The following is a 21,907-nucleotide window of genomic DNA, read 5'->3' on the forward strand; positions in this document are numbered from 1 at the left end:
GTTTCTGTCAGCAATGAAGGTTGACTCCTTTGACTAAGTTTTGGTTGTTATTAATTTATACTTAAGCTGGATGTATTTCTTTTCGAAAGTCTCTGTTACGCATCCACATTCTGAAAAAAGATGAATGATTAATTTATAGTGAGTCTTTTTTTCTCAGTGAAAAAAAGAAATTTCATAACAAGAACAAAGTTTACTCCTATATCAACACCATGACGTAATTTGTAGTTAAAAAAGAAAGAAAGAAAGAAAACAATAATCTTTCAAGGAACTAAATGGAGTTCTTAATCTCCTTGTACATACAGTAGATGCCCTGGAAAGGATGGGTAATTAACTCAGCAACGTATTCATGCATTCTTTAATTTATGGATTAATAGGTAAACTAGCCTGTTATAAAATAATACTGTTATAATTTTTTTAATAAAATAACATTGTTTGGAAAAAAATTTATAAAAAAAAACCCTTGGAGTTGATTGTATTAGTTTTGTCAGATTAATCAGGTCATGAATTAACCTATTAATCATCTATATTTAATACCTAAACTAGATATAATGTTCACGCTTTATAAGATTAGCCTAGCAAGGTAAACCGGGATGATAACTATGCTCGGCATATGTATGTATTCATGCATAACATTAGGAATATGGAATCAGTCGAATCAATGAGCTTGTAGATCAATAGTATTCTTATAAAAAAAATGAAAAAAGAATGGGTCAAATCCATTTTTGTCAATCCATTGCTAATATAAAAATTAGTGTGGAACCCATATTCAAATACTTACATCCAAGAATGCGGCTTTCAGCCATGGAGACATTGAGGAATTGCGAGAGCATCAAAATTGAGCTGAGGAACAAGGCTGATTTGCGGTTTGTCATTTCAGTGTCTTCCTTCCTTTTCATCTGCTCCCTCCCTCCTCGCCAGTGGATTCTCCTTCTGCAGTGAGATATGACTTCCCATGATACCTCATATTTTTATAGTACAACTTCCATGGATGAGGTCAAGAAAGAAGCCAAAAATCATTGTTATGTTAGTTTCTTACGAGGGGGCGGCTCTGATTTACAAAAATAAGCATATTTCCTGTTATTCTCATTCCTTGGATTTTATGTGCCCAATGCAGTAACCATCACAGAGACACAATGGAAGTTCTCATGTTTCCAGTTCTAAAGTGGTTCCTCACCACCATATCACCATGCACAGCACTGGAACACTAAGCACAGTTTCTGAGTGAATTTCAACCTTTTAAAAATAAATAAATAAATAAATTTTTAAATAATTTTAGATAATTTTGATGTGCTATATAAAAATAAATTTTAAAAAATAAAAAAATATTTATTTTAATATTTTTTCTATAAAAAAACTTTTAAAAACAACTGTTATATTCTTAAATACCATTTTAATTTTTAAACATGTTTAATTAATGTAATAGTGTTTTAAGATATTGTTTATTTTTGTAGTTGGAAAATTATTTTGTAAAAAAATAATTTTTTTTAATTTTTTCTTGTATTTTTACATTGTTTTAATATGTTTCTTTCAAAAATAAATTTTAAAAAATAAAAAATATATATTATTTCAAAATATTTCAATAAAAAATACTTTAAAAATAATATAAAAAATATGCTATTAGCTAGTTTAAATCCATAGGAATATTAGAGAATTAATTTAAAATTATTTTTGATGTCTTGCTTTAGATTTTAATTCTTAAAAAAATAGTCCAACCCAGCAACACTCTATTTTGGACTAGTGTAGTCCAATTTAAAAAAGCCCATCAACACTTCACCAGTGAAACTTTCCCTTCTTCTCTGCTGCTTGCATTGCTGTTGCAGACTTAAGTTAAGACCTGCTGGTAGGGTTTATCATTTCCCTCCCCAGAACTGAGATTTTCCCACTCTCTCTAGGAAATGACGAAATTCAGAAAGCTAAATCGACCCACTGGTCATCGTATGTCCATGCTCAGGTTCTTCATTTCTTTTCTCTCTATTTTATTTTTCTTAAAAAATGTTTGCTTCTAATTTTGTATTAATCCGGTCAAAATCGTTATTTATGATGTTTTTATTAATTTGCAGAACTATGGTGTCCCAGTTGATCAAACATGAGAGAATTGAAACCACTGTTGCAAAGGTTGGATTTTTTTAATAACTCTTCATCTATAGGGTTTTTGTAGGGTTTATATACCTGGATGTTATATCGGCAAGAAGATTTAATTTTTTTTGTTATTTTGACGATTTGAGATTGAAGAATCCATTGGTTTTTCATTTTTGTTTGATTTATGAGGAAGTTGGTTGAAACATTGAGTAATGATGTTCAGAATATCTGGGTTTAGCTGATTTTTTGTTTTGTACAAAAAGTTTGCTGCTTTGAGTGGATTTTTGGTGGTGAATGATGCAAATTGAGGGCGATGAAAGAAATTGTTTGGTAATGATGGTGATAGGATTTCCATTTTTATTTATGATTTTGCAGGCAAAAGAGATTCGACGTCTTGCAGATAATATGGTACAGCTTGGGAAAGAGGTGTGTAATAACTTGGTTATATGAATCAGCTTGTTTATGGTCAGTAGTAATTGAGCACGTGAAAGGGATAGAATAATCAACATTATTGATGACATTGTTAACATGAACACCATCACTTGCAATTTGCTGTCTTCTTGTCATTGCTTGTTATGAGGTTGCATGAATATGTAGATTGTTCTTTTGATGTAATTGGAACAGAAAAACTGAATTCTAGTAAAAAGGAACTTTTTGATTGGTATCAGTCAGTGCAAAAGAGAATGAGCTTTTAATCTATAAACCTGTCTCTTCTGATCACTTTCCCCCTGTCTATCATTACTTATTGTATTTCATGAAAAATACAGGGGTCCCTTTGTGCTGCAAGGCGTGCTGCGGCATTTGTGAGAGGGGATGATGTCATTCACAAGCTGTTTTCTGAAATGGCTTACCGTTACAAGTAATTTTTTAGATGTTATTATTCATCTAAGTTCTATCTGTATTATTTTAATGGAAGGGCTTATGGTATGTATTGATGTTTCAGGGACAGAGCAGGTGGTTACACAAGGATGCTTCGAACTCGCATAAGAGTTGGTGATGCTGCACCAATGGCCTACATTGAGTAAGACCTTTATTGCCAATTCTAAACTGTTTTTATCACATGAAGACTTGTTATTTTTGTTTCCACTCATTTTGCACAACTGCTGCACTCTCCAATTGGATAAACTGTGATGAAAGTTATTGTTTTATTACAAAGAATTCTAGGGAATGAATGGTCTGAATTTTATTTTATTTTTTGTAAGGAACACCCTCCATATGAAACCAAGGGATTACTGAAATCAAATAAAATTGGTTTAAACGCTTGTATGAATACGTGTAGGGGAAACCTAATATTACTTTCAGTTGAAGTTCATGTACTTTCTTCTCGGTAAAATATAGATTACAACTTTCCAGCTGTCTGACAACTATTGTGTTCATCTCTGCAGCTTATGTGGAGTTGGTTTACTATTGGAGTCCATTACTTGAATTAAAAGTCAAAATGCAAAAGCTAATGGTAATGGTAATTGTAATATCAAAAGGGAACCTGTTGATGCTAGTTCTGGAAGTAACATGAATGTTAATAGCATTAAAGTTTTAAAGAACTGCAAGGATAGGATTTTGTTACTGACATCCCTATAGAGTACTGCTAGAGGGTCTGTGCACTGTTTCTCTGTCCAAAAATTAAAAGGGAACTGGAGGGCTTTTTATTCTGATTGCCTTGGTTTTATATTTCCTCATGCAGAAGATCCCTTTATTCTCCATTCTGCAATTTGGGTCAATAATGTCATCAGCAAAATTTCCATATCTATACAAGTAAATGAAATAAGAGAATGGAACTAATTATTAGTTTATCTGTGCCCAAAGCTGAAGTTTTTCTGTGTCACCTTAGAAATAAATGTGTGATAGGCACCTGGGAGGTGTTTTGTTCAGCAGTAAATTTCAAGTCTTAGTAAGAATTGCTAATCATGCTATCATTGAAAAAATGAAATTTGAAATTTTCTACTCATTAGATTGTTAAATTGTCCTTTCTAGAAGGTTATGTTTATTGGTTGACGTATACGTTCTCCATAAAAATGGGCAAAGCTGGCATACAACAACTGGTGTAAATAATCAACAAGCTTTTCCCAGACAAAATGGATTGCCAAATGCACTCGAGTATACTTCTTGCATCAGAATAAACTAATATCGAAGTATATTGAGGACGATGCCTTTCACTTTCAAATCTTTCAAAGGGAGTTAAAAAGCTGTTGTGTAATCTTTAAGGTCGTGAAGTAAGCAATGTCTCCAAAGCCAACATCTGGTGTTTTTAGAAATGATATCATTAATTGGTGTTGATTTTTTCCCAAGAGTTTGTTGAGGGTCGCCTACTAGTTTATTCTTATATTTTTATATCTGGACAGGTTTATTGACAGAGAAAATGAGCTTAGACAGTCCAAACCACCAACCCCTCAACCACCACAGAGAGCTCCTTTGGATCCCTGGACAAGATCACGGCTTACCAGGCAGTTTGCACCCCCTAAAGAAGAAAAAAGCTCTGATCCAGAGATATGATACAAAAATCATTAGCCTTTGCTTGCAGTGTTGTGTTTCTGCTAAACTGTTAGCCTTCAATACCTCCTTCTCATGCTGTGCTATTAACAGTTTGATACCTGAATTATATGAATGCAGCATCATTTTACCTCTCACTGTTTATTGCCCCAGATCTTGGGAGAACATAGATAAGAAGGTCCCAATATGGATCAAAATGATTGTCCTTTTCTTGCTATTATAGAAGGGTGATTTTTGCTGTACAAATTGAAGGTTTATTGTAGAACATGTATCAGGGTAATGTCATTGTGCAAGAATTTAGAGTCGGATATTTTGATTATGTTGAACTTACTCTGACCTTGTTTGATTTCCGTTTCAATGCCATGACATGTAGATCTTGCTCTAGTATTTTCACTATCCGCTGGGTGAAGCGGGAAAAAAAAAATTAACTAAAAAAAAAATTAATCATGAATTGAATGAGGATTTTATTTAATTTTAAGATGGAAACACATAATCCAAACTTATGTGTAAAAGTAGGTAAGTGATAACAAAAGTGAAATTATATTATTTTAGTTTTGAGCTAAATAAAAAAAATATTATTGATAATAAATGATAAAATTATATTTTTTAAGAAATAATAGCTTGGATGTTGCCAATTAAACTTGCTAATATGAGTTCAATTCAATGATTTACTTTATTAATTTTTTTAAGGCAAATATAAAATAGAAAAAAATATTAAAAAGATTTACTTTATTAATTATGTGTGGACTTGGTGGCTCAACGTGCCTGAGCATTAAGAGGAAAACTATCCCAGATGCATGGGTTTTCTAGCTTAACCAACACACGCCTAACTTTCTTTTAAGAATTTAACATCTTAAGAGGAATGAAAACAAATTTGTCCACCTTAATTTTTATTTTAGTAGATATATTGTCTGCTTTCATCATAAAAAATAGGGCCTTGGTATTTTTATTTTGCTAAATCAGAACACATAAAAAAACATCCTAAACATTTTAATAAATTTACCATTGACCTTGAAAAATCCAAAAACAACTTAAAAAATCAAAATCAACATGAACATGAAAATATTATCCCGGTTAGATACACCTTCTTGAGCAAAGAGAAGAAAAAAATATTTGTTTAGGTAAAACTCTGTTTGTCAAAATAAATTAATTGAAACTAATATCAATTATTTTGGTAGTTAAAATCATTATTAATAATTATTTTTTACTCTATACTAGAATTTAATAAGTCTTTTTCAGAGGAATGGAATTTAATATCAAAAATAAATTCTTGACAACCAAAAAAATAATCATTAATAAACCAAAAAAAGATTGGACCAAAATATATTGCTCTTTATAAAATTTAAAATCGTAATTTATTTTACCTTTTTTAAACTTTTTTATCCTATATTTTTCAATCTAATTTAAAAAAAAAAATATTGGAACCCACGTTAATATGTGAGAGAACGAAGGGCTTCAGTTTAAGACAACAGTTCGGAGTGTTGACCAGCACCAGTTAAAAAGGCATGCTTAGCAAGTCAACAGTCAACAATCCGAGGAAGGGCCACATCTGCAACCGCCGCCGCCCCACGCACCAACCTGAAGAGAATTGAATTAAAAGCAAGGTTTTGCAGTCCAAACAAAGAGTAAAAATCAGGGAAAGGGCCGCACGAGGAGTGGAAAGCTTGGCCCCTCCCCTCCTTTTTAACTGCTTTCCAGTTCAATTATCCTTTTCAAAAGATTATTTAATCACAAATTCCAAAAGTTTTTCGTCTACCTTTTGAAGTTCGTTGTCACAAAAAGCCTTTTTCAGTCTTTGAACATTATTACTAACATAAACTAATACATGCGAGGGAGGGAAATCACTCCGCAACATCTGGGAAATGTTTTATAGCTCTTTTCTCGCAAAACACATTCTTTATTTTGTTTTATTTTCATGAAGTTTGTGTAATCCAAGGCTTCTTTTTCTTTTTTTCTGAATTTTTGTTATAGTTTTTTTAAAAAAATTATTTCTATCGATTTTTTATTTTAATATAAGGACAAATAGTATTATTAAATAGCTAGTTCCTATCAAATTTAATTAAAAACTTAATTTAAATGAAGAACTGAGTTGGAATATTTCAAAATTAATCTTGAATTTAATAACACAATTAAAAAATCCTCTAAGCTGCTACCAATATTCTAGTTATTTTCTATTGGTGGGCAGTAACGACCACCACCTTGCAAGAGATTGGCAAGTGTTCTTTCCCTTTGGCTTTGTACATAATTTTCTGTGTCAACTCGGTGTGGAGGTAAATTAATCAAGTAGAGCCATGGCCATTGAAATAGGGTAGTACTGATCAGATGTTAGTTGCTCTATATTCTTATTAGGTCATTGGCAACTTTCCAAGACGAGTAGCGTCCCAAAAATCAAGGGATTAATTACTTCTCATATATAGACCATACAAAAATCAAGATGAATTAGGCAGGCAAGCCATCTACATTAATGGTGCCTGTTGGGTTGCTTAACTTCCAATGCAATTCACGTACACAGACAGTCCCCTTCAAACATTCATCCATTCCAGTTTTGTTACGTAATGCATATATATATATATATATATATAATTAACGCATGGAGCTAGGGATATTGGAGTAACAGAGAGATACGTATAAGCTATAGGTGCAAGGATTCCATCCTACAAAGAAGTTCCACCTTCTTGGTCGGGCGAGATCTAGCTGAAACTTTAAACTTAATATTACAAGTTACTGTCAGGATTATAGTATAATCATGCCTCATTAGGCCTTTTTGAAACATTCCATTGTCACTTAAAAACTGGGTTTATGCGGTGGATCTCGTTGCTTGGATATAAAGACTGATCAGAAGGGGGAGGGGAGGCTGTAAAGTAGAGATCTCCAGCCAAGCCAATGCCATTACTTGTTTGTGCATATAACTACAAAATGTCTAATCAAATTATTTATAATTCGCGTTACAAAAAGACGATAAAATCTATATTTTTCTCTTTTCTGGGAATATACACACACACACACACACACACACATACACATACATAAAAAAAAAACTAAGAACTCTTCAGAATCATGCAACTGTGTTTCAGCCACCCTCCATATATCACAAGGTTTTGATCAGATTTTAAACATTTTTTTTGTGAGGATAGTTTTTGAAAGCACTCCTAAACCTTTATCATTTGCTGCCTTCCTATGCTACTTCGTAAGTAAGACAATTTATTGAGGTGCGGAAACCTGTATCATGGTTTTGCAATGATTGAGAGAGGACAAATAGATTTAGCCAATTGGGTTAACAATCAATTTTACTGCTGTTAATCAGTATGTTTTACTGACAATCACGAAGAAAAAGCAGCACCAATGTCCACCCCCACCCCCTGTTTTGGTAAGTGAGATGGGACATTTGATCGTTTTTGATGTGTATTCGGTGAATTGTAAGACGTTTTTCAAACGTGTTTTTTATTTAAAAATATATTAATTTTTTTTTTATTTTCAACACTATCATATTAAAATTATTGAAAAACACTAAAAAAGAACCTATAAATTTAATGTTTTCAAGGCAAATATATTCTTAGGAAATACCCAGAAACAGAAGCTAATGCACTAGCAGACGGTTTCCAACTTGTTCAAATCCATCGTTAACTAAACCAATTTGTTTTCATTAACGTAATCTAGCAACAAAGTACTTCCAAAATGATGAAATCGTTCTTCTTTCATAGTTTCTGTGTCAAACACCAACCAGAAGTTTATGATTAGTTACTTAAACAATTGATTATTTATAACTTTTGTATTAGGAACAAAAAATAATACATCCGAGTTTAAATACTTAAAGAGCTTTCTTTGACCCTGAATTTTAATTATTTTTTAAGCATAATAGAGAAGTCTTTTTTTATAACTAAATAATTTTTAATCTTATATATCAAGTTTCGTTTTTAATCTTATATATATAAGGTTTTGAGTATTTAGGGGGGAAATAAAGAAATGATAATAAATTTGGTGAAAAAAATTGAAAATGAAAATGAAAAACTCAATTAAGCCAGCTGCCTAATAGTGATTGAAGGAAGGAAAATTCAAATGGACGTTAGCTCTGTCTATATTGACTGCTACTCCTTCCTCTCGTTTGCTCTCAACCTGTCTTTCATTATGGAACCCCCACCATCTTTCTATTTCTAAAAAGGCTAGGAAATACCATCATCACAACCTAAGGTTTTTGCTTCACCAATCCCCCCATTGATATAGAACTTCATGAAAATGTTTTTTGATCGTCTTTTTTCCTTCTTTTTTTAACTCCTTAATTTCTGGCTTGTTATTTGCCTGGTTGCTTCTTGAAGCTTAAGGCTGTCTCCATGATTCTTGCAGGCTTTCGCTCGATCATTAACTATCATATGGTACAATACTCTCCTTTTGCTTACATATAGGAATAAGTTGAGCAATGGGTGGTGCACCGGGTTCGGTTGAGCCTAGGCATAGGCTATCTGCATCATTGTAAGTTACTACCTGGTTTCTTTGGATTAGTTTATGCTGCTTAAATTTACTTTCTTACTAGTTTATTTTTTTTTTAATTCTACAGACCTAGGTGCATACTTTCATCAATCAGCATGCATTATTTGTCACGGAAAGTTTTCAAATATCTGCTTCTTGATCTTGTTTGCATGATTAACTCTTGATTGTCTCCACAAGTACTGCAATATATTTACATAGTCATTCGTATTCTGAAAAAATTACGGTTGATGGATTCTGTGGACTCTGCTGTTGTAATTCGTCAATGCAATGGACTTTGTAATGTGATTGGTTTAGTTCGCATGAACTAGGTCTGCTTCAACTAGTCTTGGAGCCCAGTTTTACAGATTCTCAACTTCAGGCATCTCAAGCTCAATTCTAAAGTGCTTTTCTGATGAATCAAAGTAGTGGTTGAAGATATTGCTTCTAACCGAATCCAACAATGTATGAAACTTGTGATTTTCTTTCAATGCAAGTCGCTCGAAAGAGAAAATTCCCAGAGGGAAAATGTTTTATATAAATATAGCAACAGCTCTTTCGATATAGTAATTGTGAGGCTAGGCCCTGGATTGGTGTCTTTGTATTTATATGACTGTGAAGTAAAAGCAAGAAGGAAATAATCAATAAGGAACATGTTAATGCAATTCTGTGTGATCTCCATAATTATGATGAGATTAGATTGACTGATTTAAGGGAAAGTTTGCTAGATTGCAATGAGATTTTTTTTATAGCTAATCAAGAAAATACAGATGACCAACTGATAAGGAAAAGATAGTTATACATTCTCGAGATAAATATATTGTTTGCAACTGCATTTAGTGCATTTCCATGGACAATCAGATCATTTTTTATGTTCATTAGTACTTTTCATGCAGTTTTCCTGTTTGCTTATTCCGCCTCTTCTTTCTTTTTTTCAATTGTAATATTTGTTTGCAAATTTATTTCTGCTCGAACAGTGAAGATTTATACAGAAGAAGGTTAACAAGATATAAAGTTAAAGGTGTTCAAAAGCCCTTCAACATCCCCGTCCAAGATAGAAGTTCTTGTTTCAAGTTTCCACTTATCAAATTAGTCCTTGTGGTCATTATCGGTGGCACTGTGGTATCTCTCTTATACTCTCCAGATGTTGATCAACTATCTCACTCAGGTTCAAGGTACATTTCACCATGCCTTTTCACCTGCTCTTTTGACTCTTAGGTTTTCCATAAAGCTTACTGCTGTTTTCATATTGGAAATGTGTGGTTCGAACACTTACCTCACGCTGTGCGGTTGGTGACCGGTCCTTTCAACATTTAAGTTAGTTTCAGTGGTAATAGAAAAAATCATTAAGATTCTGTTGTCTGAACCAGACATCCTTCGTAGAAGTGTGTTCTAGTCCGATCCCATGCACCAATGTGTTAATGTGAATAGTAAATTCTTTTATAATCGGGGGATTGAGGAAACATCTGTTTCTTAAATTTCTAACATGTTTGATCCTGGAAAGCTTTTTGGATATTGACTATTCCAAAACAGTTGACCAATTATGCATATGCCCCAGTTGCAACAAGAAGTGTCAATCGGAGAAATGTTTATTCATGAAAGCAGCCTGAATCAGATCTAAAAGAAGCTGAAATTTTGTTATTTATCGCAGACAAAATTTTGTGAACAGATGGATTTGGGGGGGATTGGATCCTAGATATGTATCAGATTTAGATGTGAACTGGGATGATGTGATGAAAGTCATTGAGAAGCTTGGTGAAAAGAATGACTATCAGGGAATTGGTCTTCTAAACTTCAATAACAGTGAAATCAGTTATTGGAAGCACCTTATGCCTGACGCTACACACGTTGCTCTTCAACTAGACTATGCTGACAAGAACATGACCTGGGATTCATTATATCCAGAATGGATTGATGAGGAACAAGAAAAAGAAGTTCCAGTTTGCCCATCTCTACCGAAACCTGAGACTCCTAGAAAACGACTTGACCTCATCGCTGTGAAGCTTCCTTGCAGAAATGAGTGGAACTGGTCGAGAGATGTTGCTCGGTTGCACTTGCAGCTAGCAGCAGCTAGTCTTGCAGCCTCTGCCAGAGGGTTTTATCCAGTCCATTTGCTCTTTATCACCGCACGCTTTCCCATACCGAACCTCTTCACTTGCAAGGAACTTGTTGTACGAGATGGGAATGTTTGGTTATACAAGCCTGATGTGAACATTTTGAGAGACAAACTCCAGCTCCCAGCTGGCTCTTGTGAACTTTCACTTCCTCTCGGAGACAAAGGTTAGTTATATCCAATTTCAACAACATTTTTCCTTTCGAATGTAATACACTTGTGGCAGACAGAATTCTGATACTCCTTTAAAGCAGAACGGGTTTATTCAGGGAATCCACATCGAGAAGCATATGTAACGATTCTCCATTCTGCTCATGTTTACGTCTGTGGAGCCATTGCTGCAGCACAAAGCATTCGATTGTCAGGCTCAACTCGAGACCTTGTCATACTTGTTGACGAAACTATCAGTGTTTACCACAGAAGTGGACTTGAGGCAGCTGGATGGAAAATCAGGACAATTCAAAGAATACGGAACCCAAAAGCTGAGAAGGATGCCTACAATGAATGGAATTATAGCAAGTTCCGGTTATGGCAGCAGACAGACTATGACAAGATCATTTTCATCGATGCTGATTTACTTATACTTAGGAACATCGATTTCTTATTTGGCATGCCAGAAATATCAGCAACAGGGAACAATGCTACTCTTTTTAACTCGGGTGTGATGGTCATTGAGCCTTCAAATTGCACATTCAATCTATTGATGGAACATATTAACGAGATCGAATCCTATAATGGTGGAGATCAAGGCTATCTGAATGAGATCTTTACATGGTGGCATCGTATTCCAAAACACATGAACTTCTTAAAACATTTCTGGATTGGTGATGAGGAAGAGGTAAAGCAAAAGAAAACTAGCCTTTTCGGAGCCGAGCCTCCAATTCTCTATGTCCTTCACTATCTTGGTGTAAAGCCATGGTTGTGCTTCCGAGACTACGATTGCAACTGGAATGTGGACATATTTCAAGAGTTTGCAAGTGATATTGCTCATGAAAAGTGGTGGAGAGTATATGATGCAATGCCTGAGCAGTTGCATCAGTTTTGTTCCTTGAAATCGAAGCAAAAGGCACAACTAGAATATGATCGAAGAGAAGCTGAGAAGGCAAACTACACAGATGGTCATTGGAAAATCAAAGTTCAAGACCGTCGCTTAAAGAAATGTATTGACAATGTCTGCAACTGGAAGAGTATGTTAAAACACTGGGGCGAGACGAATTGGACTGATGATGAATTTCTTAATCCATCACCACCAGCTATTAGCACAGCATCTCTTTCTGGCCTGTGAATTATCATTTCTCATTAGTCTCACCATATTCATATGCCTCTTTAGTATGAACGAATTACCCCTCTCCCTTTTCAAAGCATAAATTTCTAGACCACTCTGTGTTCTGTTCGAGATAGAACATCCATTTGATGTTTCTGTAGCCTGAGTTATAAACAGATTCGAGAGAGTAATTTGATTTTTGTTCTTCATACTAGTGCAATTTTCTCATAATTCCATTACTCATCCTGTTTTATTCACAGAAACCAGACTTGCAATTACTCTCCATGCTTTCAAGTGATTCTATAGGCCATTACAGAGCCTGATGGAGTGATGCCTCTTAAATTTTTTTTCCCTCTCCAAATCTTCTAGACTACTGGAGTCACATGTCTGCAGCCTCTGGTGTGAAAATAATTGAGACAAAGGAGGCCGCATGCCATATGTGATCTATGAATATTGTGAAATCTGTTAATAAGTGCACTAACGCAGTGCGGCGTCAACTTGGGCTGATGATAGTATGGGATAATTCTATCTTACCTCATAAGATCAATTGACACTAGAGAGCATGAGGTTTTCATATCTAGCAGATCACAGCTGAGACCCACTACAGCACAGCTTGACTAGAGGGTGTTGATTTTCATATGTGGTGGTTATAGCACACTTTATGCATTCGTGTAAGCTTACAATACAAATGGGAACCAGACCTACAAATGGTAGAGTAAAGAAGAAGAAATAGGCAAGTGACAGGAAAGAGTTATGGAGGTGGGAGGATAGGAGCGTGTTCGAGCAAGTGAATGCCAGAGTGGAGTGCCACAATAAGATTCAGTAATGGAGAGTAAAGTAGACACCAAGGAGTCCATTTCCTATAAGGGGAAGATGAGGTACAGAGTGGAAAGCATGCGCAGACCAACTTCAAGCATGAGATAGTTATTGCACTTGCCATATCCTAAAGCTTAGGCGAGTGATTTTAGCTGCATATGTTGTATAGCAGAAGTATTGACATAAATGTAAAGAACGGTGTGGCATACGAGGACCGTTTGTTCTTCCATCACAATTAAGAAACTGATAAACTTTCTGCATCATGTGACAGCGACTGAAACATGGGCTTAACCCTATTCCACCTGGAATCGTTCCTGTGGCGTACATGCTCATATGATCTGAAAATGACATATAGAAAACTGTTCCTTGATGGGGTTTCGTAGTTCTTTTGTCAGTACAATGAGGACAAATATAGCAATAGACAGAAGTTGTCCAGATACATGCTCACATGAAAGCATCATGCGGGAAAAACCTAAGTTATTAAACATCATTTTTGTTCTATCAATAAACAGAATAAACAGAATGTAAGAGAAGTTAAGTAAGAATTTATTATTCCTCATCAACAAATATCCAAATTTAATCAATGGCTGGCTTTACATTTATTTCACTTAGATGTACCCAATATTTCAGAAATAAAAGTGATTAAACCAGAGTCTAAGGATTTTTTAAATAAAAAGCTAAATTATTAATAAATATTTAATATTATATATTATATAGATATGTATTATATAAAAAAAATTAATTTAAAATATATGTACCAACTCAAGTCAAGCAAAATTAATTTAATAGTAATTTAAAATAAAAAAACTTATATTATAATTATTCTCTTCAAGATTTTATATTTTAAAACTACTTCATAATAATTTTATTTATAATTTCATTAACAATATACTTCTCAATACATATAACAAACTTTATTTATCTATTTCTAAATCATCCAAGAATCAGAGAAGTTCTTGACAACAATTCTATACTAACATATAATATATTGCATCTAAAATTATAATTTAAAAAGATTATCATAAACTTTCATCTAAAACTTACATTATAAGATATTAATTTAGCAAACCTATAAATTATTATAAATCCTAACATTTTCAATAACTAATTATAAAAAAATAAAACTAAAATTAAATAATAAAAGAAATAAAAAAATTAAGGAAACTTTTCTAAAACATAAAGTATAAAATGTTACTTATTTAACTAATTAATAACTTAATATTTAAAAAGAAATTTTGCAAAAATGAGAGAGATATAGACAATATTTTGTTAAAAAAAGAGCTTAAATTAATTTATTAGCTAATGAATAAAATTAACCTTATAAAACTATTATATTAATATTTTAATATAAAAAATTATGTTGAAAAAAAAAAGATTAAGGGGCAATTTCCCCCCTTTCCTCTATGTAACTCCGCCACTGGCTTAAACTATTAATTCAGGTCACCTCTTTTCGTATTTTGTTAGTTTTGCAAAGTAATCGATCATGGAGAGCATCCTTTACCGGCAAGTAAAGAGAACCCGCATGTTGTATCATAGTCCCAATACAGCATGGAAAACAATCATCTCACAAGGTTTCTGATGCACGCTTTCTTTTTTGCCCTTTTTCATGACTGATCTTGACTGGATCTTGTTCACGCAAGAAACCATGGATCCACCCAATAAACTAAGTTCCTTTGGACTCGAAATTCGGGTTAATTTTGAGTAATTTAGCCCAGTAATATGCACCCGGTTCCACTACTCGATCAAGAACATTAGAGTATATGAGATTATCCGTTTGCCAAGGGTTCATATTTAACTAGAAAGGAAATACATAAACATGGTGGACAAACAGGAGGAATTAGCCAGTGGAGAACTGGTTTCTACAAAGAATTGCTGGTGGGATAAGTTACTGACTTCAAATGGGAAATGTTGTCGCCATTTCACGAATTTTGTAATGACAGGGATTCATCCCCACCAAATTGTGTCTAATACTAAAGGTTCGGCTAACAACACTCCGCAGATGGCATTGTTATTATTGTAGCTAACCAGACAAAACGATCAAGAAGACGTTGGAATCCACTCGTCTCCTTGAATGAAATTCTGCACTGAATATGCATCTACATGCTGTGCAGGAATCTGACTACTCCATGTTACTCTCTGAGACGAATTAGATCCTGGTCCAGAATTCTCAAATTCTCCATAGTAAAGTGTTTCAAGTGCAAAACCTCCACTCCATGGCAACCATCCTTGTGGTGTTACAAGATCTTCCAAGTTACAGCGTATAAAAACAGTCCTAGAGTATTCCTTCCATGGCCTTCCCAAGAAATTCTTGTGCACGCTAGGGTTGCTTCTATATAGTGCCAAATATTCCTCAGTTCCATTGATCAGACAATTTTGAAAGACGAAACCTGTTGATTGGGCAGGGTCTGTCCTGCCATGCGCTGTGACAGTATTAGTTTCACCTTTTTCTGGATTTTCTTGCCTTGGACGTACTAATATCTGGCAATCTTGAAATATTGCAGCTGAGTTTCCAAAGATGAAGTCCACATTTCCTTCAATGCGGCATGATTTGTAAAATTGGCGAAGCGAATGAGCATATAAAGTGTCTTGATTGCCTAGGAATTCACAGTTCTCTATAACGGACAGATCACCATCTAATCTGAAAGCAACTGCTTGGTGGGTGGGGGCTCCTGCTGTGTTCTGGATTGTTATTCCTCTGGCCATAAATCCATCACCAAGAACTCCTGCATCAGTTAATAGAACTTGTCAAAACAAGGTGAGAAATTTTATCCCCAAAAACCACCATTTTCCCTTCTAAAAAAAATCAAAATTATTTGATAGGCACATCAGCGAAGTTATTGTGCTTAGGAGGGGACCTTCCACTGATAGCAACTAACAAATCCATGTAGAACTACTCATGGCTTTATGGATTGAAGAATGAATATGCTAATGACTACCAAGCTCCCCTCGTGATCATTTCCACAAATTGGACAAGCAGGACTTGCAACCAAGACGCTGTTTATCATACCAGCAAAAATCAAATTACAAGAAATCAAACTTATCCTAACAAGATGGCTAGAACATAATCTGCTGTGCACCCTTGAAAATTTTTGTTTTCATTTCGGATCAGAATGATTGTCTCAAAACCTAAACTTGCAACTCATGGTTTTCCAGGACCTGTAGCCACAGTAGTGGTAGGCAAACCATGTGCTTGGCTTGAATTCAAGCTTCGAAGTACCTTCCTACTTTCACAATGAGTTGAGAGCAATGCCAACATAAGGGACGCAGACCACGTGATAGAATAATACAAAAGGTCAGCTCGGCTCATATATCAAATAGACCTCTATCATCAAATATTACAAATCAATCACTAAATGATTTACTGTTCTCCAATCAAATACTTTTCCATCAAAACGTGAAACTACTTCCCCTTGGTGAGAAAGTTGCGAAATTTAGAAATAAATAAAAAGTTACCTTCTTCCTCTCAATCTCAAATACAAGCCTGTATGCCAAGCCAAACAATGGAGACCAAGTTCAGCTCGATAATTCATGGATTGATCCGATAATCTAATAATCCAAGTCCATGTTTATGTTAGTCCTCGGCTAGAATCTGAAAACTATGCTATGCGACATTTGACGTGAAAGGAAGGGAAATCATTTTAAAGACGACGGCTTGACAATTGGGCCGTGCACTTCATAGCTGCATAATTCCTTCTTTTTTTACACCCGAGCCAATTCACAACAGGTAAAAATTAAGTGTTCCCGAGTGCTTGACTACAAGTGAATGCTGACTCAGCATGCCATATGTCATCGCATCCAAATGCCATCACATTTGCCGTGAGGAGTCAGCATCCAGCTAAGTCAAGGGGCCCACCACGACCTTCAACATTTCCAGAAAAGCAAAGATCAAGGACAAAATTTAATTAAAATAACAAGAGTTTTTTTATAAAAAAAAACTTACCAACTGTCGCTGAGTTGTAGGTGGAAATCCCAGGCTGGCCCGCAGATAACGACCCTGTAATTACTGTTTTGCCCATCCCATCCCCTAAAAACACTACATTCTTTTTCTCTAACGGCACTCTAACAATCTCGTCATAAACCCCCTCCCTGATAGATATCACGTACCTACGTCCCCACTCATTATCCGGTGCCGTATTGACCGCCTCCTGCACCGTTTTATAGCACCCGTTATCACTACCGTTCTTACATACCGTCACATCCGGCGTTAAATTGGACGGAATCCCACCCCTCAACTCTGAACCTAAATCCCCACCAGACCCGAGTTCCCAAACCCCGTCCCGTTCTGTTTTTGGTGGGCCCCACGACTTGGTGTCATTGCCATAAGCATCGTAAGAGACGATCATGCTCAGAGCATTACTGGAGAAACTCATCAAGGTGTCCAAAAACGACATCGTCTGGTTGGTGAGAGACGTGTCATTCGCGTACTTCAATGCGTTGGAACAATCGTATTGGTACAACAACGCAGCACTCATCCAAGCTCTAGCGTCCTTTATCTTTCCACGTGGCAAAGCATCACCCGCTGATCTTGTTATACGGTACTGTGAATTGTTTAACACCTCCATGCAGTTTTTTGCGGCTGCTGTGCGGTCTATATTCCCTGCGGACGACTCTAGGATAGACTTGACCATTGATTGGGCAGTTTTGAGGTTAGTGTCGGAAACAGAGATTGCTGATTGGATGATTTGAAGTGGGGTTGGATTTTGAGGGACATTAGCGTTAGACAAAGAAGAGACACAAGTGTCCTGTAATCTAGTGGCTTTACAAGCTTGGAGAATCCCAGGTGGGGTTGTTGTAGCAAATGAAGGTGGTTTTGATATTTGTTTTTGTTCTTGTTTCGTGGGGGGTTGGTGGTTTATCTTTAAAGTGGCGGAGGAGGAGAGGGAGAGGAAAAGGAAGAGAGAAAGGAGGGAGAAAGAGAGAAGTGAAGCCATGAAAATGTGAAGAAAGTTTCTTGGTTTTCTTGGATAATTTGTGGTTAATGTTAGCTTTGTTGTTAACGTTGTCATGGCAACGAAGGTATTTATAGTGATGGAGTGGAGTGGTCAAAGATTGAATCAATGGATGTTTGTGATTCTAAAGATTTTGGTTTCTTCATTTGGGTTCACGACATCAGAAGGTCACTGGTTCTTTAGACATTAAACTTTTGGAGACAGGGAGATGAGACGGTGGGCTGTTGGAAGGCAGAGACCAGGGGGGCGTTACTACGAGTCTCGTCACCAAGGAGTGGTTACTGAGTCTTGTCACAGGTGATGGAAGAGGAAAGTGGATCAAACCTACCGTTATTTTTTTGGATGCTTTCGGTGGTATAAGGGTTCGTTGGTTTTTATAAGTTATATTAGTTTTAGTTTAAAAATGTATTTAATTAATTATTTTACTACTATTTTTATATGTTAATATTAAAAATAAAAATTTTAGATAAGAGTAATTTTTAAAATTTATTTTTAATAGCAATTTAAAAATATTAAAAAAATAACGTAAAAAAAATTAAAATTTCATAGAACACAATTTTTGCCCAAAAACAAGTAAAAAAATTAAAATTTCATATAACACCATTTTTACCCAAAAACAAAAGCTATAAAGGTAACGGGCGGGATTAGTTTTGTGGGGACGGAAGCTATGGGTACAAAATTACTGTTTTGGACACTAAAGCCCTATTTTCAAACCTACCACAAGCAGACCTGAGCTACGAGGCCTGGGGTGGGCTTGATTTTCAACGACAAAAAAATAAAAAAAAAATAACATGGTGTGGTCAAATTAAAGAGTTAGGTTGACAGTTACTTGATCAATCTAGAAAAAAATTGCTCCAAACTGTTGATTTTTTTTTATTTTTAAAATTTATTATTAAAATAAATTGATTTTTAAATTTTATAAAATAAAAAAATAATTAAAATTAATTAAAATTAACCCATTTAATTATTAACCTATCACTTGTCTCGCGTTAAATTCTAAGTTAGGTTTGAAATATATGCATAAAGTAAATTCTACACCCTAAAGTCAAAAGCTATTGATATTAGTTAGACTGACTTGATAGGGATTTATGGAATGGATTTGTTTATAGATGGGAGTTTAATTTTAATGTAAAATTTATCACTCTTCAGCCCTTTTATTTTATTATTTTTTATAAATTAAAAATTTATTTGGAAACGCGGTTAAAACTATATTTTTTAAAAAATTTAAAAAAAATAAAAAATATTATTTTAATATATTTTTAAATAAAATATAATTTTAACAGTTGTCACAATTTAAAACAGAATGTAGTATTTAAATAGAAATGAATAATATTTATTAGAATTATTATTGGATTAAGTGTAAAAAGAAAGAATAAAATCTAGTATTCAAATAAGAACGAATAATATTTATTGGAATTATTATATAAACAACTTATATATGGTAAGCCCTTAAAATTAAACTAGAGATTAATTAAGAACATTAATTTCGGCGCTTCTCGTGTTGTGTTTTATTTTTATATTTTTCCTTCTCGGCGGATCTCTTGTTCTGTCATAGAAATGGGCCCGTTTTCTTAGAAATTGTTGGGCCCAACTGCCTTGGGCTTGCAGATGTTACGGGACCCAGCTGGCGACCGGCAAGCAGAACCATATACGTAGCCATTTGATCCCTCGCGGGTCCCTCTCCCTTCCCGTTTTAAAGCCCGGTGCTAGAGCCTCTAGTTACAATTACATTTTTACATTAAAAAATAAAATAAAATTAATGAGCTCAGGCTTTCACAGTGGTTTGAGATATGAAAAATCATAGATCGGAATACTATAAATATGGTTATCTACAATTGGGGTAGATATTGTTTTTTTTTATGGGATACATTTGTTGTTATAAAATTAATAGAGAATAAAATGGTTTGAAGATGTTTTTTTTTATAGGGTGTAATGACTAAAAATTATAGATTGGAATATTATAAATATGGTTATCTATAATTGGGGTAGATATATTTTTTTTATGGGATACATTTGTTATTATAAAATTAATAGAGAATAAAATGGTTTAAAGATGTTTTTTCTTATCTGGTGTAATGACTATTTTATCTTTAAAAACAAAAATAAAAATTTAGGTGAAGGGCTCTTTTATCTTTTAAAAAATGAGTAGCAGAGTTATGGTAATGATTTTGAAGACCAAAAACTAAAATTGCATAGAAGAGCTTCTCTGTCTTTTTTCTTTTTAAAATAATAAAATGATAAAATTAACTTTACAGTTAAAAAAAACAAAACTATTTGTAAGAGAGTTTTGTTTTTTTTTTACAAATTTCATTATTATTTTTAGATTTTGTCAGAAGCGATGTGGTAATTTCAAATTTTAAAATATAATTTAAAAAAGTTGCTAACACGTGTAATGTAAAAAATCGTATAAAAGTTAAATTCATGCTTCTACTAACACGTGTAATGTAAGAGATCGTATAAAAGTTAAATTCATGCTTCTACCATGACGTTGGGAGCAACACGTCATCTACTTTCTAGTGGCATGATACATGCTCACAAAGAAAATCTTTTATTAAAAATTGTTTTTTTTTTTTAATTATTATTTGATTATTAAGCTCTTAACTTTTTTTAAAAAATTAAGTTATCACGATCTTATATCTCGGGTAATAGGTTAATTAAGATAATCATGATTGCCTCATGTTTTCTCCCTCAATTTTTTTATGATATTAATTTTTTTAATAATTTCATATTTTAGTATTAAATTATTAGTCATTAAGGAATGTGATTTTTTCATTTTTCTTTCAGGTGGGTTAAACTGGTTTAGCTTGCATCTTTTTATTTATTGTTTTTTATTTAACTTTGATTATTATTATTTTGTTAAGTCTTTTTTTTTATATCTTGATTTCATGTTACTAGTGGTAGGTTAATTAATTAACCCGGGTTACTCATTTTTTTTTTAATAATTTTTTTTCAATCTCCTTAACCCGGGTTAACTCATTTTTTTTTAATAATTTTTTTTCAATCTCATAATTTTGTATTAAATTATTTGATATTGAACTTTGTATTTTTTAGCTTCTCTTTCTATTTTGTTATTTCAAGAGTGGGTTGGTAAAGCTAACACAAGTCGTCTTGTATTTTCATTTACATTTTTTTTTTATTAAACTCTAGTTTTTTTTATTAGGTCATCCTTTTGATTTTTTTTCACCTTGATCTTACATCATGATTTGTTGTTTTGTTAAGTTATCCTGAGTTAATTCGAGTATTCTTCTTTAATGTTGTGCTTTTAAAAGTTTTTTTCTTTGTTTTCATTTTTAATATTAAGTTATTAAACCTTGAACTTTATATTTTATTTTTATTTTTTTACGGGTTCTTTTAGTCTCATATTCCAAGATGAATTTTAGTTAATTTAACTCGAGCTATATTTAATTATTGTTGCTTGAATATCCTTTTTTAGTGTTAGAAAAAGTTTGATCTGGCCCACGATATAGTGGAAACTATTATCTAATACTGAATTATTTGATTTATTTGTGTTAATTCATATAAAACCTACAACTCTTTATTCATTTACCTATTAAGATTCATGTTATGTAACAAACAACATCTAAAACTTATAAAAATATAAAAAAACATAAAAAAAAATATAACAATATCTTAAAAGTGATGTATTATTTATTAAGGCAAAGAATAACTATCATTATAAATAATTATGTATTTGAAAAGAATATTGAAAGTGATGTTGGCTAACAAGAAAACATAGTT

General features: G+C 33.6%; 3 protein-coding genes across 5 annotated transcripts; 2 read left to right on the plus strand and 1 right to left on the minus strand.

Annotated features, from left to right (window-relative positions):
• The first annotated feature begins 1,779 nt into the window (after positions 1-1,779).
• LOC105113188 (50S ribosomal protein L17, chloroplastic-like) lies at positions 1,780-4,924 on the plus strand. The gene is made up of 6 exons (XM_011009253.1): positions 1,780-1,951; positions 2,061-2,115; positions 2,455-2,505; positions 2,847-2,938; positions 3,023-3,100; positions 4,419-4,924. The coding sequence occupies exons 1-6, from the start codon at positions 1,896-1,898 to the stop codon at positions 4,567-4,569; spliced, it is 483 nt and encodes a 160-aa protein (XP_011007555.1). The 5' UTR covers positions 1,780-1,895; the 3' UTR covers positions 4,570-4,924.
• Positions 4,925-8,653: 3,729 nt separating this feature from the next.
• Positions 8,654-12,643, plus strand: LOC105113189 (UDP-glucuronate:xylan alpha-glucuronosyltransferase 1-like). 3 transcript variants are annotated; one of them, XM_011009255.1, is made up of 5 exons: positions 8,654-8,754; positions 8,908-9,033; positions 10,005-10,202; positions 10,679-11,307; positions 11,395-12,643. In XM_011009255.1, exons 2-5 carry the CDS (start codon positions 8,981-8,983, stop codon positions 12,423-12,425), a joined length of 1,911 nt encoding a protein of 636 aa, XP_011007557.1. In that variant the 5' UTR covers positions 8,654-8,754; positions 8,908-8,980; the 3' UTR covers positions 12,426-12,643. The 3 variants fall into 3 exon arrangements, with proteins under 3 accessions (XP_011007557.1, XP_011007558.1, XP_011007559.1); XM_011009256.1 differs by having other exon boundaries at positions 11,410-12,643; XM_011009257.1 differs by having other exon boundaries at positions 10,697-11,307.
• Positions 12,644-14,993: 2,350 nt separating this feature from the next.
• LOC105113190 (probable pectinesterase/pectinesterase inhibitor 51) lies at positions 14,994-18,514 on the minus strand. The gene is made up of 2 exons (XM_011009258.1): positions 17,161-18,514; positions 14,994-15,943 (listed from the first exon to the last, which is right to left on the minus strand). The coding sequence occupies exons 1-2, from the start codon at positions 18,224-18,226 to the stop codon at positions 15,258-15,260; spliced, it is 1,752 nt and encodes a 583-aa protein (XP_011007560.1). The 5' UTR covers positions 18,227-18,514; the 3' UTR covers positions 14,994-15,257.
• Positions 18,515-21,907: the final 3,393 nt, after the last annotated feature.

This window comes from Populus euphratica, unplaced genomic scaffold (genome assembly GCF_000495115.2).
Source record: "Populus euphratica unplaced genomic scaffold, PopEup_1.0 scaffold397.1, whole genome shotgun sequence".
In the NCBI taxonomy this organism is placed as follows: domain Eukaryota; kingdom Viridiplantae; phylum Streptophyta; class Magnoliopsida; order Malpighiales; family Salicaceae; genus Populus; species Populus euphratica.